Raw genomic sequence first — 26,275 nt, 5'->3', positions numbered from 1 at the left:
TTGTGATGAAGTTTCATAGGTGTATGCATGTTTCACTCATCAAATTGTGCATTTTAAATATAGGCAGTTTATGTCAATTATAAAGTTTAAAAAAAAAAGAAATGAAATTAATCTAGGGGCAACGTTTGTCAAAGAACCCCTATACTGGATGACAGGTAGTCTGTAAGCCAGACTTCTCTGTGAAATCCAAGTCTTGTAGGTATATTTAAGTATAGATACACAACTTCTGTTTAATACATTTAATGTTTCTTTAGGAGTCCATAGAGGCTACTATATTCTATTAAAGAAGATGTCTAACAGTAACACTACTCAAGAGACGCTGGAAATAATGAAAGAATCAGAAAAAAAACTGGTAGAAGAATCCGTAAACAAAAACAAGTTTATATCAAAGACTCCAAGCAAGGAAGAAATTGAGAAAGAGAGTGAAGACACCAGTTTGCGTCAGGAGACACAGGTAAGGATTAGGAGTGCATCGTATGTGCAGTCTTTATAGCAAAATAGAAATGTCATCATAGGTGGCATTGGGAATCTATAGGAAGCCAGTCACTTACACAAATATTTGATTCTCCCTAAAAATCCAGCTTCAGCTCTCAAGAAATATCTCCTTCCCTTTTTGCCACAGAGTCCACAATAAAGTCTAAAGAAAACAGAATGCAATCCCTCATCCATCAGGACCCGAGTTATACTGGTTCTTCTACATTTTGATATTTTTTAACTATCAAAAAATAAACTATATACGAACTCATATTTAACAAGTCATAATATGGCTTATACAATAAACTCTGAAAACTAGAGCTGTGTGGCCACACAGTGTTAAATTAATATCCTGGTTGTGTTAAAGCAGTCAGCATTTTCTAGGTCAGAAATAGTCTCTGAACTTGCCACTTGGTAAATGTGAGTGAGAGGAATTTTGCTCTTTGGTTGCCATGTTGTTTTCCATCCAAATTCATACTGCAGTGCAGATGTGATGGCCAGCCGAGCTTCTTCCAGGGCTCCTCTTTGGTACCCAGCCAGGCTGGACTGAGCCTACTCTAGCTTACCTATTCCAATTCTTCTCTTCCGTGTGGTCACTGCTAGTTTCCTCTGTTACTCAAGCCCGAATTATATAAATCCTTTCTTTCCTGCCCAGGGGTGAGGCTGGTCTTTATTGCATGCTCAGGAAATAGGCTGTTAATTGTAGTAAGTTAAAGAGCAGTAGCAGTAACATACTGAAGGGTCTAGAAACTTGAAACATGATTTCTTTTGTGACCCAGTTCACCTAGGTCTTGTCTTACTTCAAGATTAAGACAGCAACAACATATAGGGATGAATTAAAATCAGACACCTCTGAAATATTTTGTTCTCTAGATGCCTGCTTTTCTACCATTTTTCCCCTTGCAGTTAGCCAGATCTCTATCCTGGTTGCTTTTCTTTCCATTATCTTTTGCATGTGAATTATCATTCCCCACCCATCCTTCTAGAGTTTGTGGAGACAGGTCTGCCACTGTTCCAACTATACTTGTAGCTTCCACTGATACCAAAAGCATTTAAAATCCTCAGGACAGATAAGTATTGAATGTTTAATTTTGCACTGTCATGTTACATGGAAGATAATAGTTAGACTTTTGGGTACAAGTCATTCTATTCTCAGGAAATTATTTTAAATGGTGTCTTGAATTCCTGTTGTGTGTACTTCTGGATGATAAGCAGAAAAAAAAGGATGACTGTATGTTTTATATGCCTTGTGAATGCTCACTTGGTTTAAAAAATGTCTTCATCTGGATATACAAATAGATTGTGTGGGAGCTTGGGAGGGGAACCTGCCTCCCCTCTGACTCCTTTTGCTACTGCTAGAGCAGGTGGAGTTGCTGCTGCCAACTATTAGAGTTCTTGCTCCTTCTACAACGTCTTCATTCTTGGCCACCCTTCAGAAACCCTCTCTCCTCTACCAATCTTCCTCTTCAATAGTACTAAAAATTCTGCTCTTTCTCTCACCTTGCCCCTCTCCAGTAGTGAGCATGGTGCCTCATACAGGGTAACTCACACCTGGGAATTCTCTCAAAAAAATCTTACTGATGCTGAAAAGGAGTGCCTGTTATGAATTGGAATTCAAAAGTTTGAGGAAAGGGGACTTTGATTACTTGTACTGTGTGAGACGTTTTCTTGGAATCAGCAGTTGGAACTCGGAACATCCTTTGCATGGAAACAGGCAGGCTCTGAGATTCGGTTTAGAATGGGCAAGTCTTAACACACACTCAACTTTGGTGGGTCCTTTAAATAGCCAGCTAGGTATTGGCTCCTAGCTGGACTTTCTACCTTTATACTTGTAATCCCTCCTGATTCACCTTCCGTACTGCTTTAGAAAGATAGCTGTGAAATAAAGATCTGATTGTGTTAATTCTCTTCAACTTCCTGTGTGTCTCATTGTCCTAGGATAAGTCCCAGATTTGTCAGCATAGCATATTGTGACCTAGTCCCTTGCCTGCCATCCATGTACCTCTGGTATCCTTTACTTCAGCATTAACTGATTCCCTGGTTCCTGGTATAAATAAGAGCTGAAAAGTTTGGGGAAAGAATGCTTTTGTACATGCTTTTGCTGCCTAGAATGCCCTCCTTGGTTTTCTTTCCCTAACCTCCTCCAACCCTTGAACCCTCCTGCCAGAATTTGTCTAATATAATAACTATTTATCTTTCAAAACACAGTCCAGTGTGTCTTTCTCCAGGAAGCCTTCCTTGACAACCTTACTCACCCATTCCAGTCTATATTGTATAATTCGTTGATTAATGTCTGTCTCCTTCACAGAACTCAATGAGACCCAGGATTAGGTCAGTTTGAGCTCATCATTATAACTCTAGGGCCCAACACAGTTCCTTGGAGGCACTCAATGTTTGTGAACATGGGAATTTGTGAATTCTTAGGTCTGAGTTAGACACTTGTGCTCCTGTAGCACTCCATGAGTACATCTGTAGTGCACTTAAATGTATTGTATTGTAATTGTCTATTTGTCTGTCTTCTCCAACAGGATTATGAGTTTCTTTTTGACAAGGTTTGTGTCTTTTATCTCCATATCCCCCAGTAGTTAGCCTGGTGCCTGATACACATTAGGCTTTCTGTATGTGTTTGAAATCAAAATTAGATGTTCTAGGAAATAAGCAGGTTTATATATTGCTTGTAGGGTTATAAATTGATATAACTTCTTTGAAGGGCAATTTGGCAATACTTTATAAAATTTTTAAATGGGCTCTACAGCATTTGTAGATTTACTCAATGATGTGCTCATGGGAGTATTGTTTATACTAACAAAAGATCAGACCGTCCTAAATGGTACAGTTCAAGGGACTTAGAAAATAAGTTTTAGTATGGCCACTTGATGAAATACCATGTAGCCATTAACAAAAACAGTATCTTGGAGTTCCCTTGTGGCACAGAGGGTTAAGGATCCAGTGTTGTTACTGCAGCAGTTTGGGTTGCTGTTGTGACGTGGGTTTGATCCCTGGCCCAGGAAATTCCACATGCTGCAGGCACAGCGATAAAAAAACACAGCATCTCTTCTATAGAATGGTGTCCATTAAAAAAAGTTTAAAAGCAAGGTTTAGGGCAGTGTGTACAGTATATTTCTGTTCGTTTTTTTCTAAAGTGTGCACATGTACAGGAGTTCCTGTCATGGCTCAGTGGTTAACAAACCTGACCAGCATCCATGAGGATGTGGGTTTGATCCCTGGTCCCGCTCAGTGGATTAAGGATCTAGTGTTGCTGTGATCTGTGGTGTAGGTCGCAGACACTACTTGGATCCCACGTTGCTATGGCTGTGGTGTAGGCCGGTGACTACAGCTCCAGTTTGACCCCTAGCCTGGGAACCTCCATATGCCACGGGTGCAGCCCTAAAAAGATAAAAGACAAAAAATAAAGTGTACACATGTACAATAAGCTTATAGATGCATAAAAGATCTCTAGAAGGGAGTTCCCATTGTGGCTCAGCAGGTTTAGAACCTGATGTACTTTTCTGTACAACAGAAATTGAAGAAACTGTGGATCAACTATACTTTAATTAAAAAAAAAAAAAGGAATCTGATGCTGTCTTTGTGAAGATGTGGGTTCGATCTCTGGCCTCCCACAGTGGTTTAAGGATCTGGAGCTGCTGCAGGCTGTGGCACAGGTTGCAGATAGCTTGGATCTGATGATGCTGTGGCTGTGGCCTCAGCTGCTGCTCTGATTTGACCCGTAGCCCAGGAACTTCTATATATTTTGGGTGTGACTATTTAAAAAAAAAAAAAAGTTTTCTGGAAGAATTACAAGAAATTCAGTACTAGTTGATCCATTAGGAAGGATCCAGCTGGATTCCTCCAGCTGGGGGACAGATGTGAAAACTTTTTTTTTTTTTTTAAGGGCTGCACGCGCAGCATGAGAATGTTCCCAGGCTAAGGGTAGAATCAGAGCTGCAGCTGCCAGCCTACGCCACAGCCACAGCAATGCCAAATTCGAGCTGCGTCTGTGACCTACACCACAGGTCATGGCAATGCTTGATCCTTAACCCACTGAGCAAGGCCAGGGATGGAACCTGCATCCTCGTGGATACTAATCAGGTTCATTACCACTGAGTCACAGTGGGAACTCCAAGACTTACTATTCTCTATACCTTCACTGTAACTCTTGAATGTTTGTGACGTATGTATGTTATTGCTTATTTGAAAAAATAGTGACAAATACTGCTTCATATTCCTGGACTATGACTCTTCCCTTACTGTAACAGATCTTGCTGACCAGATCCACCATCATTTCTTACTCTTTACACCTACCTTTCTAGTTCTCCATTTTGCACTGAGGCAGTGTCGTTTGTGAAGAGGACAAAGGAAAAAGAAGCTGGTGCTCTTCCTTCCATTTGTTTCCCCTCCTCCACCCACCAGCCTCAGTTCTCTCCAGACCCCAGTGGCAACGGGTTCCATTCCAAACGTCTTAGAAGCCCTATGTACCACTCATAACCCTACCCAAACTGGTCCCAGAAGCCCCAGTTTAGACTTCTCAGCTATTTAGAAACCTTATCAATTAAGTAGTCAGTCTTTCCCTCATCCCTCCTCAGGCCCTCATTCTTCACCTTCAGCTTTTACCCTTCTCCTTTACACTTTCCTCACCTGCCCCTCTGCTCTGGGGGTCTTGTCCATATTCTCCATGCTCCCTTCTTTATGTCCTGTCCCATTGTATATCCCTGACCCAGACCATCTATAAGGTCTATAAGGACCATCACCAGGAGCTTAGAACTGGGAGAATTCTCATATTCAAGGAGGTAGGAAATTGGCAAGAAGAGCTTTCATTCCATTTCTGGAGCCATAGGGAAAGGTCTTTTGAGTATCTCAAGTTAGAACTCTGAATGCGTTGTCCTATTAAGATGTTGTTTTAAGTGATGATGGGGGGTCATATTTCATATCTGTTATGGGCTAAATAATTAACTCCCATGAGCAAGCTTAGGAAAAAAATACTCTGTCATGCTATGGTAGTAGCATTTCCAGAAACATCCTAAATAGGAGAGGATTTCATGGATTACCTAAAAGTAATTTTTATCAACCTGTGAAATTGGCCAACCAGTCAGTATCTTCCTATTCTTTATCTTCATGGTGAGTGGTGATTTGTCTATAAAGTAGCCTTGGTCCCTTCCGTGTCACAGTTACTAGAGTTGCAGCATAGGGGACAACCACAACAACTGGGTCTCATCATAGTTTGTCTATTATAACAGTTTTACAGTTAGTACTTTTTCTCTGTAAATTATGTTGCTTTTAACTTGTGTTTATTTCCCCCACCTTTAATATTTTCTAATCCCCTTGTAACAGAGGCGGACATCCAACCATGGTCATGCCAGGAAAAGAGCCAAGGTGAGAGCCCTTTATCTATAGCTTCTTTTGTAGTACTATTAGTAGTATATTATACAAATGGACTTTTCACTAATAACCAGTTTATTTGGATTATATATAGGCAAAGTTTTTTGCCGGCACTTTGTATCCTACTGGAAGGTCTGGCTTTATTGTCCTCCATTATCTTTAGTTCAGTCACAGTGTGTTTCCCATACCTGAAACGATACCCAGCTAGAGCCTCCTACAAACAAACCAGAGCACACTTGTATTGCTCTAATTCTCTGCTAACCTCTGGGTCTCTTACTTTTTTCCCCTAATAGTTTTGTCTGTTTGGTTTTTTGGTTTTTTGGGGTTTGCCATGTAAACATTCTTTAAATCCTGCCCCATTAGTAAAATGATTCAATATTTTTGGACATTCTTAAAGTGTAAGCTTTGTATTGTTTTGGTTTGGTTTGTTTTACTTTTTAGGTTGAGGCAGCGAAGAGAGGTTTTTTTTTTTTAAATCATTGTATGGTAAAATTGTCATCACAGATTATTTGAAGTGGTGTTATCAGGGAAGAAGACTATCAGTGTTAGTGTGTGATAGCTTTTTTTAAATTTTAATTGGGGAACAGTAAAATATTAAACTTTTCTTGCATTGCAAAGAATTATTATCAGAAATAAATTAAGGGTGTCCACCCCTTTCCCCCAGAAAAATAATGGCAGAATGTGAGAATGTTCCAGCTGGTATGTGGCTTGGGTTTGAAGAAGACCATGATGTATGATAAACTGGCTCTGCGACTCACCTCACGTGGTCTGATCCACAGTGATGAGCTTGACGTTAAAGTTTACAACAGAGGGTGTTCTCTGCTACTTCACTTCCTCCCAAACTTTTTGAAATAAGTAACAGTTATTATCTCCATTTTAAAGATGAGATAACTTGGGCTTATAGAGTTTGAATAAGTTTGTCAGAGGATATTTACTAATAAGTGGCAGAATTAAGCTTGAAGTCAGTTCTTTAGACTTACGAATTCTTTTCACCATACTGCACTACGTGGAACACACATACCATATTTTGTGCTTTTGTGTTTATTGTAAAACTTGATTTTATTGTAAGAATGCTCAGTAAATGTTAATAGGTAGGTTTCTAATGAGTCGCTATAATTTTTGACTTTGGAGATCCCTAGGAGAGCAGTGATTTACAAAGTGGATTTCAGATCTTTTGGGTATTCGCCAACCAGAAGAAGTAAACCAAGTGGATTAATTCTTTATCACACTGAATCCCAAGAGTTAGAAAGTTTTCTGTCTTTCTTTTTACTTTTTTCCTAGAGACCTCTTTTCATACCCTTGCCACCTCAGGTTTAGAGTCACTTAGCATGCATTGTCTACTATATGCTTGGCACTGTTTATGACACATATATTTATATATCTTACATAATCTTAATTCTCACAGCAACCCTTTAAGCATTTTTATCCTGCATTTATTGAGGAAAAAAGAGACCCAGAAGTTTCCTGGTGGCTAAGTGAATTAAGGATCTGGCATTGTCACGGCTTGAATTTGATTCCTAGCCAGGGAATTTTCTCAAGCCATGGGCATGCCCCCCTGCCAAAAAAAGAGGGACTCAAAAAGATCAAGTAAGTCGCTCAGGGTCTCATAGCTCATAAGCACAAAACCAAGAATTGAAGCTAGGACTTCTGGCTCTTAAATCCAGTCTTTCTACTAAGTTCTGCTGCTGTGTATTCTCAGTAAACTTATGAATCTGATATTGGAGCACTGAGCTAGAGAGAGGAGAGCTATTTAAAGTGGTTTTCCTATCATCTCTCCAAAGTAGCCATTTTGTTTTTATATACCTGCTGTTGTAAGTAGAAGAATTTTCTTTCGAGTCAGGAACTGATGAGTAGGACCTGTTTGGGAAAAAAATTTAAAAAAACCCAAAACCTATTTAATGAAAGCAGCAACTAACAGAGTCAAAGAGGATACCTATCATTTAGCCAAACGTTTTCTGAATGTCCACCAAGAAAATATGTATGTGCATTTATGTTTTTCAGTCTAATTCCAAGCTGAAGTTGGTGCGCAGCCTTGCAGTGTGTGAGGAATCTTCTGCCCCATTTACTGATGGGCCACTAGAAACCCAGGTAGGTCCTTTTTAAGAGTTAGCATAGCTTTTGAGTTTGGTAGTTGCTTGATGAACTGTGGTATAGCAACCATGGCATCAACATTAGCCTTGCAATAGAGGGATTCAAAACAAGCTTTTGCAGTAAAATAGGGCATGGGTAAGAGCATGAAATATAGATCACACCTGGACCACCCAGGATGATGCAGACAAGGAGATTCCAGGGCTGGATCTTGTTTTCCCACCCACACCCTTTCCCTCTGGCTGTTAGAATCATTTCCATTTCAATTCTTAGCCGTGAACAGCCAACATAACTTGAGCTCTCCATACAGTAGGCTGTGATTGTTGGCAGAAAAGGCTTAGCCTCTACCCTTTTGGTAGAACAAAAGCTAAAACAATGTAATGAACAAAATACTCTTTTCTCTAAGAGAATGCTGCCACCCCAAGACTTGCCTTCTTCGAAACTTCAAGGGAGCTGCAGGAGAGTTAATCATTTTCCCCTTTGATTATATTTCTCTTTACCCTCATCTAAGGATATAATTCAGTTGCACATCAGCTGCCCCTCTGACAAGGAGGAAGAAAAGTCCACAAAGGATGTCTCTGAGAAGGAAGACAAGGACAAAAACAAAGAAAAAGTCCCAAGGAAGATGCTGTCTAGAGGTGAAGACTTTCCCCTTTTCACATCTGTCCTGGGGCCTGGCTCTGCAGTGCCCTTTCCTTCCATCTTGAAGTCTGGTACCCACTGGCCTTATTGGCCCAACAGTTCATATGCAGTGTCCTTCTAACTTCGTTGTTGTTTGGAGAGATGCCTCACTAGGTTACTCTCTTTGCTGCTTTATCAAGCCCTGCTTTAGGGGCTCACAGAGAGCTGCTCCATTAACACTGGGCTACCTATAGGAGGACATCAGTCAATTTTGATTTTATTTTTGCTCTGGAATAAATAGTGATGGATTGGTGTTCCCACTGTAGCACAGCGGGTTAAGAATCCTACAGCAGCAGCTCAGGTCACTGCAGAGGTGAGGGTTTGATCCCCAGCCTGGCGCAATGGGTTAAGGATCTGGCATTGCTGCAACTGTGGCACAGGTCACAGCTGCAACTCAGATTCAGTGTGAACCTAGGGATTTCCATATGCCATGGGTGTGGCCAAAAAAATAGTAATAAAATAAAAAAAAAATAGTGGCGGATCATCACTGGTAGCACATTCTCTAGATACCATTTATATTTTGGTTTGGGAATGCTTGGAGTGATTTTTTTTTTTTTTAAATAATGTAGATTTGCATGTAATTGGTTCTAAACTCTTGGGCTAGTAGCAAAAGACATACATGATCCATAAAAATGATAATTAAGAGGAAAAAGGCAACCTTAAGTTTAAAATTTTACAGCTAAATAGAAATAATCAACATTTGAGCATATTTGCTGAGATTCTGAAAAATTCAGCCCTGTCTGTCCTTACCTAGAATTTATTTTAACTAGAATAAAACCTTTGTTTTGGTCAGGACATTCAGTAAATGCTTATTGACGACAAGGTGGCTCTTCATTGTAATACAAATGTAACACTGTGACCCAGATTCTACCTTCTATCACTGTCATGGAGAATTTTTTTTTTTTTTTTTTTTGTCTTTTTGTCTTTTGTTGTTGTTGTTGTTGTTGCTATTTCTTGGGCCGCTCCCGCGGCATATGGAGGTTCCCAGGCTAGGGGTTGAATCGGAGCTGTAGCCCCCGGCCTATGCCAGAGGCACAGCAACGCAGGATCCGAGCCGCGTCTGCAACCTACACCACAGCTCACGGCAACGCCGGATCGTTAACCCACTGAGCTAGGGCAGGGACCGAACCCGCAACCTCATGGTTCCTAGTCGGATTCGTTAACCACTGCGCCATGACGGGAACTCCTGTCATGGAGAATTTTGAGGGGCTGGCAAATCAAGGTCATTCTGATTTTTAAGCTAAAATCCCTGAAGTTTGATTCTACTTTCCTGTTTTCATCTCTTCTGATCAGGTTGTAGGCTTCTGCTTGGGGTTAGATATCATACAAGGCAGTTTCATTTATTTTAAATTTATTTCATTGTGGTGGTTCTAGACTCCAGCCAAGAATATACGGACTCCACTGGAATAGACCTACATGAATTTCTTGTAAATACACTGAAAAAGAACCCAAGGTAATAACATGATTTCATGACTGGGGGAAAGGGGCCAAGACCAGCAGAATTCCCAAGAGGCGAAGTAGTTTCTCAGAATTTTTCCATTATTAGAATCTAGGATGCCCATCCCCCCACCATTTCTCTCCAAAGTAGTTTTATATTCTGTGAAGGATTCAGAATACCCTCATATTGAGCTTTCTGCTTTCAGAAGAGTTGAGAAAAATTCTGTGGAAGAAGAGTGCAGACAGAAATATGAAGGCTTGGGAATACAATTAAAAAGTTCAGAACTAAAAATAATTGATTTGTACCTAAGCTACATCATACTTGTTTAAAAATTCTATAAATAGCCAGATGGAATATGAAATACAGAATAATAATTAGGTTTATAGGTATAAAGTATGTGTTTATATGAATAGGATTGCCAACAAAATTAGTTTCCTGATAAGGAAAACAAAGTACATGATTAGAAGGCTTGATTGTTTTTCTTTTTTTTAAGTAACATAAGACAGGGCATTGAGGCTCAGCAGCCTTTGCATTTGCATTTTTGTTCCACTCTTAGGGTTTGGATCTATCCCTCCCTTCAGCTTCTGTAGTGAGCAGGTTGTATCTTCAATCCTTGTTTTCAGTGTCTATGGGAGGGCTGCCTTTTTGTTTTGTTTTGTTTTAATCTTTTTTAAACAGGGACAGAATGATGCTGCTAAAATTAGAACAGGAGATTCTGGAATTTATTAATGACAACAAGTAAGTTACTTGAATGAAATACATACACATTTAGAGGTGGGAGGGAGCACTGAAAAGAAATTTGGGTACCATTTTAGGATATCCCTCTTTCCCTTAAAGTCTGAATTTTGAAGTAATAACTTGTCGGGAACCAAAAGGAGTTGGGGGAAAGTAATCAGAATAGATTACAAAGCATATGTGTGGGAACTAAATGAAGTTTTAAAGTTATTGCATAGACTTGAGTTGAGAAGAATTTATATCTTTTTAGCAGCTAGCCCTTGTCCCATATCTCACTCTTCTTAAGTTTCTCTTTCTTTTTTTTTTTTTTTTTTTTTTTTTGTAAAATATTATCCAGGTGGGTGAGAACTAGGGCTTAAGGAGTAGTCTTGATGAGGACAGTGGTCAGAGGGATCTACAAAATACTGTAGATAAAGCTGAGAAAACCTTTCTGGTTACCACTGAGTAAATATCTATTTTCCTTATAATATGCCTCTTTCTCCTAAGAAATTTCCCACTTTAGACACTTGTAAGAAAAATTACAATTGGCTATTGTTGTTGTTATTTGTCCTTATTCCACTTTTCTCCCCTGGGTTTCCCCTCAGCAACCAGTTCAAGAAGTTCCCTCAGATGACCTCATATCACCGGATGCTATTACACCGGGTAGCTGCCTATTTTGGGATGGACCACAACGTTGATCAAACTGGAAAGGCTGTTATCATCAACAAAACCAGTAACACAAGAATGTAAGAGAGGAAACCACAGATTGAGAAGACGTCCCTGGGATAACCTCTTGGGTGGAAGAGGAAGGCGTAGGACTAAGATTTCTCTTTCTGGAGAGGGGATAGTGTAGGAGGTTATTTATCAGTTCCTACTCTTTGTGAAGCCATGAAGTTATATTCTAGAGGCACAGTGTTTTGTGAAGACTGGCCCATGGCCTCTCTTCTCCCTTAGTAAGAGTTCAGATATAACTTAGGAGGAAGATAAATTATAGATGTATAAAGAACAGTCCCTGAAGATTTCATTAAAACTTTCATGTGACTTTTTTGGGTGCCTGACTTCAGAAATCCCCTGGGTGGGAGTTGTGGAATTTAAGAGAGCTGTACTGGGAGGTCTAATAAGAGTCTTTCTTTCTTCCCTTCCTTCCACATTTCTCTCCCAATCCCAGCCCTGAACAGAGATTCTCAGAACATATAAAGGATGAGAAGAACACAGAATTTCAACAGAGATTCATTCTCAAGAGAGATGATGCCAGTATGGACCGAGATGATAACCAGGTGAAGAATGGAAAGGGGTGGGTCTATGCAGAAAGATTGCAGTAAGAGAAACTGGGAGGGGAGAAGAATTTTTGTGGGATGGAGAAAACTCAAAATACCTTCATATGAAAAAATGTACTGAGCTATACTGAGTTGGCTTTGGCTTAATATTGAGGACTAACTACATTCGTTGAGCTGAATGCCACCCTCTTAGCCCAGAGAGACATGGTGCTGAGGTTTGCTGGGTTTTCTCATTTGGCCTGGAACTCCCTGGTTCTGCCATTGACTTCTAATTCCACTTCATTTGGGGACAAAGCAAGGTCCCTCCCTGCTTCAGCCTTGATTCAGCTGATGGCTCCATTCTTTTTTTCTTTAATAGTTAGGGATTTCTTGGGGAACCACCAAAAGCTACTTTATCCTACTTCCACTCTTCCTGTCTCAGGGCTAGCTGTGAACTGGCAAAATTGTTACCTACTTACCCACTTATAAAGGTGTTCCTGATCCCTTTCTACAAACTCTTTTATTCTTTCCCAATTTCTTCCACCAAGGTGAGTGAGTTGATTTGGCTTTTGATGCTGGGAACCTCAAGCAGTAGCCCCTTTTTGATCCACTCCTGTGGGAATAAGAAGTGAAAAATCTGCCCCATCCCTTCATTTATGGGCCTGGCTTTTGCCCTGACATCTACCCCATCCTTTAGGTAGTGATAGTTTGAGGGTTAGCTTTCCTAGCCTCATATGGGATTAAGATCCAGCTTGTGTCTGCTTGGCCTCCAAAGGAAGTTAGGTGGAGAACCAGGATTAAGATTTGAAGAACATGGTTGGGTAAAGCCAATAATTAGTATTGCTAATTAATATGTAAACATTATTATATAATATCTTACCTCTAGAGTCAAAATTAGTTTTCTTTGGATACTATATGGTCTTGAGTATTTGAGGGAGTTCTTTTGAGAAAAGTGCCATTATCTATTGTGGACAAACATGCTGGGTCTGATTGAAAACAATGAAAGATGCAAAAAGACAAAATTTAAAAAACAAGAAAGAGCCTTTCCATCCTGATGCCCTTCTCTCCATTTTCCCAAAACCCCTTTTCTGTGGATCAGGAATTATTCAGGCCTAGAGGCACATTGGGGTGGAATGGAATCTCTCCTTATTACGAACTTTTCATCTCTCAGCTTCAGGCTTGATCCATAATAGTATAGGCTTTATGTACTTTTTGTGATATTAATAATAAACACAGTAATTGCTATTTTATTGAGGCTTTTCCCTGAACTAAACTTTGTTCTAAAAACATTATTTGCTTTATCTCATTTAATCCTCTCCACAACCCAGTCTAGACAGGGTTATTAGCACCACTTTAAATATAAGAAAACTGACCTAGGAGATGTTAAGTTACTTGCCTGAAATGACATTACTCAGAGATAGCAGAGCGGAGATTCTGCCTGACCTCAAAGCCCATTATGCTCTTTCTGTTCTGCTGCTGGTTTACCGGTGCTGGGGGATAAGGACAGTATAGCAACTTGAGGTCCTGTGTCTTTTTAGAAAGGGATTTGTAAAAGGATATTTAGTAGAATTTAGGTTCTTTAGGATAGTGAGAACTACATCTAGTCAAAAGTTGATATCCCTGAAGCTATGCTTAACCTCTGAAAATTGGTGAAGATCAGCCTAGAGCAGCAATCTCCTAGGTTGCTTCATCTGAAACTTTCAGAGCCTCTGGATTGAGGATCAGAATCTTTTATAACCTGATGACATGCACTTGATGACTTATCTCCCTCAGAGCACCTTGCCTTCAAGAGCAATATGGACAGAGACACTTTATAATACTCTCCCCAGGGCAGTGCTCACAACTCACAGGCTAAGAGAAGAAAAGACAGTGATGGAGAGTTGGGTGGTAGGCTAGCCAGAGGTGGTGGTCTACCCAGCCATGCCCTCTAGCCACCTCACTACATTTTTCAGAGAATGTAGGTTCTCTATCCTCCATTTCCTTCTGATCCCCTTCTATCACCCTATCTTTTCCTAGCCATACCTCATTTGTCTATTCCTTTCTCTGTTCATCCTTTCTGTTCTATTCTCCTTTTCTCTCTCTTTTCCTCTTTGTGTTGCTCTGTTCTCTTTCTTCTCTATTTCTATAACTTCTCTTTCTTTCCCTCCCTCCAGTAACTATAGCTAAGATGAGAAAAAAATGCTTGAGTTCTGAATTTAGCTTCGCCCTTGGGATTTCAATTCCAAGGCCCTCTTTGCTGAGCTGTGTGTGACTTGGGTCTACAGGCCATGGCATTAGTGACTAAAAAGGGATAGTATCAGGTGCTAATTCTGTAAAAACTCTTCTCCACATTCAGCTCTGTTAAGTACGTATTTCTTCTCCTCTCTAGCTTCCTCCTATCCCTTGTTTTCCCTCCAAAGTAGTGTTTATTCCCTGGGCTATTCTCTTGATGCTTATTGACTGGAGAGTACCTGATTATACAAGGAAGCAACCCAATCCTAATAGTTATTGTTCTTGATACTCTGGGAAGGGGAGGGAAATGGAGAGGCCCCAAGTATCCAGAAAACCTGATCTCCCAAACTGCATGGTCAGATGTACCCAGTGAAACCTGTCCAACACTGGAAATTTTATTTCTTTTTTTTTTTTCCATTTTTTTGATGGCAACTATAAACTCTCCCGGTTTCTCTTCCTTGCTGGTGTGCAGTGAGCTTGCAGTACGAGGAGAACTTAACTAGCTTAATTCTGCTCATCGATCTAGATCAGAGTTCCATTGCAGGATGGAAGGAGGAGCAAGTCAATAGAAGAGAGAGAGGAGGAATATCAAAGGGTCCGAGAGAGAATATTTGCCCGAGAGGTAAGTGTAGCTTCTGAGAGTTGTCAGCCCCTAGCTTTTAGCTCTTAATCTTTGGAACTGTGAATGGAATGAACCCTCCGTAAATGTTTGTTTTTTTTTTTTTTTCTGGTTTTGTTTTTAACCAACATCAGCCAGCCCCAAATTTGATCTCTCAAATTAAGTGTGGCTTATTAAGAACCTGCAGGTTTTTATTTGTATCATTTTTAACATGCATGGCATATAAAGAGAACAAATGGAGTGGCTGAATTTGGTAGATATGATTAGACTGAAAATAGAAATGGTTTTGGTAGGGTTTACAGAAGGGCCCTGAATCTTGCCTGTCAAACCCTTCTCCCACTTACCCTCTTTCACTTCCACTACGCATTTTAGGCATCTTTGCTTTTAAGTGGAAGACTTAATGTCTGCACAGCCTGTACATTCATCTTGTTTGGCCAGGCTCATTTTTAGGTTACGTTGGTGGTGGTTAGAGCACAGATGTGGCATCCATTCTCTGAGCTCCATGTTCCACATGCACAGAGGGTACCACTCACTATTCCCTACAATCTCTACCTGAATAGGAAGTCTCTTTCTCCCTATATTTCTTACTTTGCTTCTTATAATAGGACTGCTCCATGGGCCAAAAGGCAACATGAATTATAGTAGACAACTTTATTCTTAAGAATTTTGGGCCATATCTGATATACTTGGTACCCCTATATCTGGTGGGCTTTGCCAACCAGACAGAACAGAAATATAGGAGAAATTCAGGAAGGGCAAGAGAGAAATTTATCTCCAGAAAATGTCCGATTCAGATAGCAGCACCATCTTATAGCCAAATTAGTAAACAAAGGAAGAGACTGCCTCCCTTTGTTATCAAAAGATGGCCAGTTTTAATCAGTGTACTTAAATGGACACCATTCTCCTCCCATTTCCTCACTCTCCCCTCCCTTATCAAGATATATATCTCTATGTAGATATAGAGATATATATCTTCTCATCATCACCTAGTTCAGAAAAACACTGTCTCTGGCTTCTAGGAAACTAAACCCCTCTACAAACCTGTTCCATTATCTCAGGAGACCCAAGTGTTCCAAGGATCCTCACTTCAGACAGATATACAGCAAACCTTCTGACCCACAGTCCAAGAAGAAGGAATATTCTAATCTTATATGTTATGTAGACTTCCGTTCTGAATCAGAAACATCTGTCCTCTAGATTATCCAGCCATAGCCTAAAGAGGGTTTTCTAACTTTATCTGCAAACCAGTTGAGTGGAATGAGTAGAGAGAGGTCATTTGTGCATGGCTGTGGCCAGTGATGACCTTAAATTGTGGACAGAGCAGGATGGTGGCTATTAGTAACAAACATGTATATAGTGCTTATTATCTTTCAGACCCTGCTCTTAGCACTTCATATACATTAATTTGTTTAATCTTTACACTAAGGCTGTGAAATGGGTTACATTATTTTCCTCAGAGAGACTGAGGCATAGAGAGGTTAAGTAACCTAAGATCATAACATAGTTAGTGAAAGCACTGGTATTTGAATTCAGGCGGTCTGGCTCCAGAGTCCATGATCTTAACTCCTGAAGTAAACCACCTCTCAATAACTTGCTCTGTTCTGAGCTCTTTAGGTTATGAAGTTTCAGTGACATCATAGTGTAGCTATCTGTGTTGTGCTCCTCTGCTTCACTGACACATGGACAGTGACTGTCCCACCATGCCAGCTATTAGCAAAGTCATTCTTAAAGCACAAGCAACTTTTAATAGGGTATTAGGGCATATTATGAACTATAACTATAGACAGACTGTATCTATCTACAACTGTAACAAAGTCAAGTTCTTCGCTCCTTTTTTCTCAAGCCTCTACTAATATATGTATTCTTTGTTAAATCCTATGGATTTATCACTTTCATTTCAGCACTTCCTAACCCTCGTTTGTTGTGGTAGAGGCATCAGGAGTCTCAAAAGGTCTAGATGAGAAGAAAAAATGGCCAAAGCCCACCATATGCCAAAGATTCCCATGCGGAGAGGAAGAAACCTGGCCAGTCAGAGGGAGCTGATTAAGAGCAGAGTTGTAGGTTGGGGTGGAAGAAATGAAGAGACAGTCCAAAAAGAAAGGGAATTTGCAAGAAGGGTGTTTGGATGGAAATGCTGCTGCTGCAGCCTTCTCTGGAGCCTGAGTTGTGTATTGGAAAAGCTGCCCCTTATAGGCTCTGCTCTGCATAGAGCCCACGGTGCTCAGCAGCTGAACACTCTTGGTACCTTTTTCTAAGGCTTGGAAGTCCACCATAATGCTTACTTCACTCAGCTCAGTGGCTTTGTCAGGAAACGATCCCGAAAGGAATGTTTCAGAATTGTAATTTTCTCATTTTTTCTAGGCTCTGAAAAGTACCTGCTTCCCCAATTTCTTACTCTCCTTGGGTCTCAGGTCAGAATGTCTTTCATTTTGGCCAGTGTAGAGGACAGAAATGGGATAGCCATTGAGGATGATTTCCCAAAAAAAACTAAATTTCTTTCTCTGGTCTCCCTTTTCCCTTCCTTTGAACACACTCTTTAGGACCAAGCACACCAGTTATTATGCTCAGCTTATCTCTAGAGAGAACAAATTTAGAGCTAAAAAGGAAATAATAGTTAGGTTAATACTTTCCTCTTTTTCCTTTCCATACTCCTACCTTTATCAACCTCTCTTTTTAAACACTCTGTGGGGAGGCTAAAAACGCCGAATGCTCTTTCTCATTAAAGGTGAGAAGTCAGATCGGGTGTGTGGGTGTGGGTCATCCTGTCTGTGCTCCCTCTCTTCCTGTTGGGGGGTGAGCGTGGTTTGAGGACCTTGGGTATTCATAGCATCATGGACACCCTTTTGGTTATGCCATGCTGTTTTCTTATAAGTTATTTTCCGTTTTCTCCCCCTCACCTAGACTGGCCAGAACGGATATCTAAATGACATCAGGTTAGTATCACTTAGCATGTTCCCCGCTTCTCATTGAGCTTTGTCAGTGAGGTTAATATAATCCTGTAATGATGTTTTCTTTGATGTTAACCAACAGACTCTCCAAAGAAGCCTTTTCTTCTAGCTCTCACAAGAGAAGGCAGATTTTTAGGTACCTCTGTGTGATCTATATCTCTCCTTGTTTTTTGTTTGTTTTTTTTTTTTTAATTTTATTTTGTTTCGCTGTAATCTTTTCAGCAGAGTGAGTTTGCTCCATGCATGGCTGCTTGTGGAATAATTCAATTTGTGGTTTTTGCAACATTGGATATTTTTCCCCATTTAAAAAAAAAAAAAAAAGGCTCCTGTTCAATGACTTTATTTTTATTAAAGTTGCTGATTTAAGTCCTGGATAGGTCGTGAAGGGGACCAAATAAATATGTCTGGGATAGGTACTGCTCTATCCCAAAAGCTTGCTGGAATTGGGCATTTTTGGAGGATTTCAACATAGATTTATATTAAGGTAAAAGAATGGATGTCTTTTGGCTACCTTTTCAAATATGTGGGAAGACATGAAGAGCTTATCCTTGACCAGTATAGAGAATATTTTGTATCCTTAAGAAAGAATAATACAGGTGTTCCCACTATGGCACAGAAGGTTAAGGATCTGGCATTGTCTCTGTGGTGGCACAGGTTCAACCCCCAGCCATGAGCAGTGGATTAAGGAACCAACATTACCACGACTATGGCATAGCTTGCAACTGTGGCTTGGATTTGATCCCTGGCCCAGGAACTTCTATATACTGCAGGTGTGGCCAGAAAGAAAGGAAGAAAGAAAGAGAGGGAGGAAGGATGGAAAAAAGAAAGAATACTACATACACACATATGAAAAAATACTCAAACACCTCTGTTTATGTAGTTTTCTCTTTGGGACTATATAATATATAAGATGATCTCAGAAAGAACTTGTTCTGCTTTAGAATGGGCTTAGAGCATGTCCTTTATATGATTGTCCATGAGTTACTCTGAATGTTGGGGAAAGCTGCTGTGTTAATTTCTCAAGTGCCTAATACTCGCCATTTTCCACAAGGTGGTCGTGAGAATCTCCTTTTCATTTCAGTCTTAGTCTCACCCCAGACAGTTACACAAGGCAGTGGTGAGAGAAGCACTTTAGGACTGTATCCTGGCACCAACTCATTTTGAGTATATTCTTTTCATTTTACCAATAGAAAAACTATAGAGAACAGAAAACCTGAATATTTAATACTAGGATTCAGGTCTTAGACTTTTCAAAGGTCTTCTCTCTTTTTCGGTACTAGGCTTGATGGGAACTAACACATTTTAGAGCTCTCATTCTCAGTACTTTAGTTGTCCCTTCCCTATTTCCTCTCTAAAGCTAGTCAGACCATTGGGAATTAGGATAGCAAGATTTCCCCTTCTTGGGATAGAGGATCTGTCTCCCCTTCCACATCTCTGAGCTCTTTTTCCTAGATCAGCCTGCCCTGAGGTCTGTCTGAAAGCCCCGGGCAGAGACAGCTTTGCATTATGGGTAGTGGTTGAGATAGAGTCCACCTTAAGAAAAATTGTGTTCCATAAGACATTCCAGAATACCTATAATAAACAGAAGTTTTAAACTAATTCCTGTGTGTGACTTTGTAATACACAGTGCTTTACAGTTGCCAAAGTACACTATATCTGATTGAATTCTCTCAGTGTCCTGATTTGATAATCTGGTTTTTATATAAGAAACAAAAGCAGGAGTTCCCGTTGTGGCTCAGTGGAAACAAATCTTACTGGGAACCATGAGGTTATGGTTTTGATTCCTGGCCTCACTCAGTGGATTAAGGATCTGGTGTTGCCATAAGCTGTGGTGTAGGCCGGCAGCTACAGCTCCGATTAGACCCCTAGCCTGGGAACCTCCATATGCCACCAGTGTGGCCCTAAAACGACAAAAAAGACCAAAAAAAAAAAAAAGAAACAAACAAATAAATAAAAGCAGAGAGACTAAGTAGTTGACCCAAGTTTACATGGCTGTTAGTGGCAAAACTGGGGCTCTTTGGCCAGTGCTCTTTTTACCACACCACACCAGCTCTCTACAAACATCACCCCTTCCCCTCTGAGTATTGTTCCATTCAGAGCCTAATTGATTCATTGCTAAGAGTGATGCCCTTGTTAGTGCTGTGGAGCATCAGACTATATCAAACTGTGCGGATAATAGCTTGAAGAATCTAGCAAGCAGGTGCAACCCTCTCCTATCCAGACCTTTTAAGCTGGCTGCTTTCCATACTGAGTTTTGATTAAAGATCCAGGTCATCTAAAATACAGCTCCATGGATTCTTAAGGGGGTAACTTCTTCCTCTATTTGAGTAGTCCAGAACTATAGTGATTAGAAACAGATCTTCTCTAACTGCTTTAAGCCTTTCTTCCCAGGTGTGTGAAACAAATACTGATATACCAGATTTCATCATTTACATTGGCAATAACCATGGCAACTTCCTAATTCTTTGGATGATTCTATTCTGTGGATGAATAAGCCACACTGAGGCTTACTGATATATATTGCCACCTATATTCCATGGGCCTCTTTCCCCAGAGCCAACAAACTGGACTTCTCACCAGCACTAAATTTGCTTGTAAACCTAAGTTAGCTCCTGATTGCATAAGACTATGCAGTATGAATGTCCTCTGTCCTTCACTGTCTAACACACACAACCCAATCTATCGCTCATAATTAAATCTGGTAACTTTCTGTAATTGCCTTATTTTTAGGGTATAAAGACATGACTAGAGAAGGAAAACTAATCTCTTTCCTAGCCCAGACTCAACTCTCTCAGTGGTGTAGTGTGCTAACCAAGGTTAGTCAGAAGATCATCAGACAATCCACATTTGAGCACTTGGCCATCACTGTCTTGAGATCTGGATAAGTACAAAAGTGCTACCATTTTGGTTCAAGTTTCCTAGGGTGTTTGGTTTAAAGTTGACTCATTCACTGTCTATCCCTAAAAAAAAAAGGAAAGTATGACGAAATTGTCCTGATAGTGCAGTATTTGATTTAAGTATAAAATGCCATTAGGGCTTGTCTTGCAAAATTCAAGTTCTGATGAACAGCCTTATCCCTTGCTACTTCTGTATCCCCATATCTTACAAACACATACGTCTTTATTGAGTCCTTTCAGTTGACTTGTTTTGTCCATGAGGGCTGTTGGCTCTCACTTCTGGTCTGGTTCTATTCCCAGAGAGTCCCTGATTTATGCTCATTTCTTGTTTCCCATTCTACTTTTGGCATTCCAAAGAGAAAGAGATAGTCTTGGGGAAAAAGGAATATTTTCCAGTCCTCTGTTCTAACTGTATAGAGAGAAGCATTGAGGTTGTATATACATCTCCTGAGGATTCATAGAATTAGCATGTCCCTAACCAGCTATGCCACTGTGTTCTTAGCCCACCATGATTGGCTTGACTAAAAACTAATATAGTGACCCTAGCATATATTTTGCCTGTTTTTCCTACAGTACCTTTGGAATAGATATTCTAATAAAGATAGGTATTTTCTTTAATATTATCCCCTTAAGGAAAATACCTTTCTTTATTAGAATAACTCTGAGCCTAAAGTCTTTGAAGCAAAAGGGATTGGGATAGGGTTTTTTTGGGGGGGTGTTTTGTTTTGTTTTGCTGGGTCAGATAGTGATGAAATGAGGGAACCCAAGAAACTATGATTTTTGCTCAGTAGCTCTGCACTATACATACCAAAATCTTTATAATTGTTGTCATTTGGTATCCTTAGGTCATCAGTTGCTGGGAGGTAGGGGATATGAAAGGCAAATTCCTGGTTCTTGGTTGCTTATTAATTAAGAGTTCAACAAGACTTAGGGTTTTCCTCAGGCTGATAACCTCATCTATCTTGAGGGGTACAGCTCTTGATAAGTACAGACAGTGATTATGGCATCAGGATAACCCTGGTATTTCCAGAGCAAAATAAAGAGATGAATCCCTTTTCTCAATAGACTTGTGCCTTGCCTACGGCAATAGGTTTATTAATATAGAAGCAAGCCTATGCTCTTTGCCCAAATCTTGAGGGCATATTTGCTTGATCATGCTGAGAGGGTCAGCCTTTAGAGACCCTGGAACCATTTGTTCCCAGATATCAACACAAAACTTCCACAAAACAAGTTGGGTTGATTCCAGACTATCAGACTAAGTTTTCCAGAATGCCCCTTTAGTCCACTACATTTTTCTTTCCAAACCTGGAAAAGTAGCCATAAGCAGCTCCTCTGCTGGTTTAAACATGTGTTTTGTGGAAGATGTGTTGTAGGATTTATCCATGACGTTGGCTACTCCTGCCTTCTAGAAACAGTAACTTCTAAGAGTCCTTTTATTTTAAGAACTCCCAGAAGGAACTGGTACCCCTCTGCTCCCCACTATTTCCTGCATGTGTGGGATCCTTGCAGGGCCAGGGGGGGAAAGAATTCACAGCCAATCTCAGCATCATGTGTGTGGTTTCCCATCCACCTCTGGTCTGATGTATTGAATTAGTTGCCAGTGCACTGTCTTCCAGATTTGCCTCTGTGCTCTTTGTTACTGTACTGGATCTGTTCTGTTTGCTCCCATGAAGTCTTGGTTGGCCAGCTAACTAACAAGAAGTCAGTGTCCATCCTCCCCCAACCCTCACCCCTTATTTGTTACTGAAAGAATAGAAATGAACTTTCTCTAGCCCTTCTTCTGAAATGGTAGGTGAGGGATGCTCTGACCACTGTGGTCTCCACAGGGGAAACCGTGAGGGGCTGAGCCGTACCTCAAGCAGCCGCCAGAGCAGCACAGACAGCGAACTCAAATCCCTGGAGCCACGGCCTTGGAGCAGCACAGACTCTGACGGCTCTGTCCGGAGCATGCGGCCCCCCGTCACCAAGGCCAGCAGCTTCAGTGGAATCTCTATCCTCACCCGGGGTGACAGCATTGGGAGCAGTAAAGGTGGCAGTGCTGGAAGGATCTCCAGGCCAGGTACCATAGCTTCTCTCCTTCCGTCATTTCTTATCTTCTGCAAAATATCACTGGTATTTACTTCTTTTCTTCTTTTTCGGCCATACCCATGGCATCTGGAAGTTCCCAGGCCAGGGATCAAATCCGAGCTGCAGCTTTGGCCTGCACTACAGCTGCAGCAACACTGGATTCTTAACCCACTGCTCTGGGCCGGGGATCCAACCAGAGCTGCCACAGAGAGAAGCTGGCTCATTAACCCACTATACCACAGCCGGAACTCCACTGATGTTTACTTTTAACAAAACACTTGGCCATTGGGAAACCTAACACAGCCAGATGAGGGGAAATTTGATTTCTTGGATCTGTTGTCCTTTTGAGTCCTTTTCTCTGATAGTCTTTCAAACCTTCTTTCCTAATTGAAAAACACCAATTGGAATTAGGTTATTTTATCTGATTTTTGACCGAGATAGGACATCCCTATCAGCCCAGGTTCTGGTTATGTACTAAAATGAGGGTGATAACTACTTTCATTCTTTGGCCCTTGAGATTATAGAGTGTTTATAGAGCAGACAGAATCGTTTGTAATTTTGTAATTAATTGGTAGCAGCCAGTAGGCTAGAACTTGAAGAAGTACTACTGTGGCTGCTTCTGTGGAGCCCAGTCACTGAGGAGTATGTGTTCCACCTGCCAGCCTGGTAACCATTCTTCAGCTCTCCTGAGCTGCTTTATAACCTTCATCTGTCCCTGCACTCTTAGCACAGGGTTATTTACCTCTTTTTGCTCATGGAGCCTCTATTTCACCATCCTCCTGCCTCTGAAGAATTACTTCATTTTCATCGCAGAAGTTCTGCAGGTCTTCCCTTCAAAAGACATCAGTAGTGGTGAAAATTTTGCCTCTGTTGGGTCTCTGTTGCCCTTTTCCGTTGACCTTTTTTTGGCCGCACCTGTCACTTGTGGAAGGAAATTCTGAGGCAGATCGAACTTGTACCACAGCAGTGACCTGAGCCACAGTAGTGACCTCACTGGATCTGTAACCCACTGAGCCGTAGGGGAACTCCCTGTTACCTCCTTTCTAATCCCACTGCCTCTGCCTTTATCCAGGCCTTTATTCAAGCTGGTTTCCCTGCTCTATCCTCATCCTTTTTGGAGCCAGTTCACTAATCTAAAACGTAGATCTAATCACATCGGTCCTGTCTTAAAAATATTCATGTTTCTGCATTCCCTGCATAATAAAACTCAAGTTTCTTAATATAACATAAGGTCCTGACTCCAGATTGCCAACTCAGTCTCATTTCTTGATGACCATCCTTCTCTGGCCCTCTGACCATTTCTTGAATATGGCATTAACTTTGTCCCCTCTTGGTCTGATAGACCTTCTATTCATCCTTAAAACCCATTTCTCTCGCCACTTCTTTAAATCCTTCCCTCTAACCCTCCCAAGAGTTATACTTCCTCATCTTTGCTTTCACACAATTTTGTTGTATCACTAATGGATCCCTTATCCTTATCAGATTGTAATCATTGTGTGGATGTCCATCTCCTGTTGGAAGAGCCTGTGCCACTTAAGGGCAAGGACTGTGTTCCCTTTACCTTTATGTCTTCAGTTTATTGTACGATGCCTATGCATAGTAAATATTCAGTAATAGCATTTTATGTAAATGCGTGCATCACTTGGAGAGCCTGGAAATGGGGGAAATAGTTAGATGAAGGTTGTGTGTATGTGTGTCCAAGGGCATGTACTTGGAATTTGCCTTCTCCGCAACTTTCATGAGATGCTACAAGTTGAGAAGAAATCAAAGAGAAGATAGGTCTTTAAAGGGACTAGGAATCTATAGCTTCCCAGGAAGCAGACGTTCATGTTTTCAGCTGTCTAATCATGATGGGCAGATTCTAGGTACCCCAGGGAAGATGCTTCAGCAGCCTCACATTTTGTTCATTTCCAAAACCAAACAGTGACAGTCAAGGTGGTTACTGTCCCTGAGGAGCAGAAACCTGCTAAGATGAGGACTCCCACCAGTAGGATAACTGAAGTGCATCTGTGCTTGTGCTTGGATCTCCCCAAGACAATGTGGGAATGGACAGAAGGGGAATGATAAGGAAAACAGTAAGGAAAGAGTAAAGCCTGGCAACTGTGCCCTCCAGGGGTGGTATGTTCATGACTTGTGCTTACAACTCTTGCTGGGTCTCCCCTTTGCCTTAGGTATGGCGCTAGGTGCCCCAGAAGTGTGCAACCAGGTCACCTCATCCCAGTCTGTCCGGGGCCTTCTCCCTTGTACTGCCCAGCAACAGCAGCAGCAGCAGCAACTTCCTGCTCTCCCACCCACGCCTCAGCAACAGCCACCCTTGAATAATCACATGATCTCACAGGTGAGTCACCACTCAGTGCCAGAGCCCCCTCTGCTCTGATTCAAACAAGCTCTGGAAGTACAGTCATGTCTCTTGTGCAGTGGGTGGCAGGAAAGATCTGTTTTTGGAGACATGCCACTCCATCCCCCATTTCTTGTTAGTTGTGGGGAGAAAAGACTAAGGGCAAAGGGTTGGCCAAAGTGCTCTTAGTAAAGTCAGCCTGGGAGTTTTTCTGCTTTATATTTCTTTCTTTTCCTCTTGAAAAATGTCAGCGGGATCTTTAACCCTAATCCACGTTTCTCCCCCCATCCTGTGTAATTAGCAAGGTGATTTTCCTCCCTGTATCCATACATGGAGCTCGAAAAGATTACAGTTCCCACCATAGTCTAGCTGAATGTGTTCATACGGCTGTTGATCCCTAAACAAATATTTATGTGTTGGGATTTGGAAGAACGGAAAGGAAACCACACTCATCAAGATCCCTGCCATACACCGTCACTGCTGTGACTTGGGGCACTGCTGTGGTACAGATGTAAGCCCTAGAACATCTGCATGCTATGGGCATGGCCAAAAAAAAGCACAAAACCCTCCAGCGTCTTTCTTTCCTGTGCCATAAAAGAGTTCTGCCTTTTTTTGGGGGGGGGAGCGCATGCCCACAGCATGCACAAGTTCTAGGCCAGGGATTGAACCCATACTACAGCAGCAACCTGAGCCACTGCAGTGACAGTGCCAGATCTTTAACCCACTGAGCCACACAGGAACTCCAGAAGAGCTCTTTCTCCTTCTGTTCTGGACTGTTGGATGTTGATACTAACTAGGGTTTGAAAACTAACTAGAAGTTTTGCTTCAGTGGAGAGACCATGCAAGTCATCAGCCTAACAATCAGATCCTGTTCTAAACTGGAACCTCAGTGTTCTAGGTTTAAAGTCTCCTTAATACTCTGAGGCAAGTTGTGCTGAGATCTTTACTTACTCTTTTTTTTTTTGATAAATTGGTTTTCATTTTTTATTGAAGTATAGTTGATTTACAGTGTTGTGTTAGTTTATCTTTACTTACTCTTTTCTTCCATGAATAGAGCCCTTCATGAATAGAATAAAGCCTGCACTTTATCCTGGAATATTCTTGATAGTCAGGAAGCCAATACGTCTATATTAGAATTCAAGTTCTCGTTTCACCTCCCAGATTCCCT

At 41.1% G+C, this 26,275-nt stretch overlaps 1 protein-coding gene across 26 annotated transcripts in view; it reads left to right on the top strand.

Moving 5' to 3' along the window:
• Positions 1 to 26,275, top strand: part of R3HDM2 (R3H domain containing 2) — a 155,606-nt gene that overhangs the window by 109,049 nt on the left and 20,282 nt on the right. For 7 of the 26 annotated variants that reach the window (XM_021091845.1, XM_021091832.1, XM_021091833.1 and 4 more), the window contains 14 exons: positions 255 to 454; positions 3,003 to 3,026; positions 5,803 to 5,844; positions 7,852 to 7,938; positions 8,450 to 8,576; positions 9,994 to 10,072; positions 10,736 to 10,795; positions 11,377 to 11,517; positions 11,940 to 12,048; positions 14,765 to 14,860; positions 17,759 to 17,790; positions 17,888 to 17,941; positions 22,529 to 22,761; positions 24,941 to 25,107. In XM_021091845.1, the coding sequence (XP_020947504.1) occupies positions 290 to 454; positions 3,003 to 3,026; positions 5,803 to 5,844; positions 7,852 to 7,938; positions 8,450 to 8,576; positions 9,994 to 10,072; positions 10,736 to 10,795; positions 11,377 to 11,517; positions 11,940 to 12,048; positions 14,765 to 14,860; positions 17,759 to 17,790; positions 17,888 to 17,941; positions 22,529 to 22,761; positions 24,941 to 25,107 (1,416 nt within the window). In that variant the 5' untranslated portion in view covers positions 255 to 289. Of the gene's footprint in view, positions 1 to 254; positions 455 to 3,002; positions 3,027 to 5,802; positions 5,845 to 7,851; positions 7,939 to 8,449; positions 8,577 to 9,993; positions 10,073 to 10,613; positions 10,796 to 11,376; positions 11,518 to 11,939; positions 12,049 to 14,764; positions 14,861 to 17,758; positions 17,791 to 17,887; positions 17,942 to 22,528; positions 22,762 to 24,940; positions 25,108 to 26,275 lie in introns of all 26 variants that reach the window. The other 19 variants (XM_021091847.1, XM_021091838.1, XM_021091839.1 and 16 more) reach the window with 8 other exon arrangements.

Source organism: Sus scrofa, chromosome 5 (assembly GCF_000003025.6).
Source record: "Sus scrofa isolate TJ Tabasco breed Duroc chromosome 5, Sscrofa11.1, whole genome shotgun sequence".
In the NCBI taxonomy this organism is placed as follows: domain Eukaryota; kingdom Metazoa; phylum Chordata; class Mammalia; order Artiodactyla; family Suidae; genus Sus; species Sus scrofa.
This window is presented reverse-complemented; position numbering and strand designations above follow the sequence as displayed.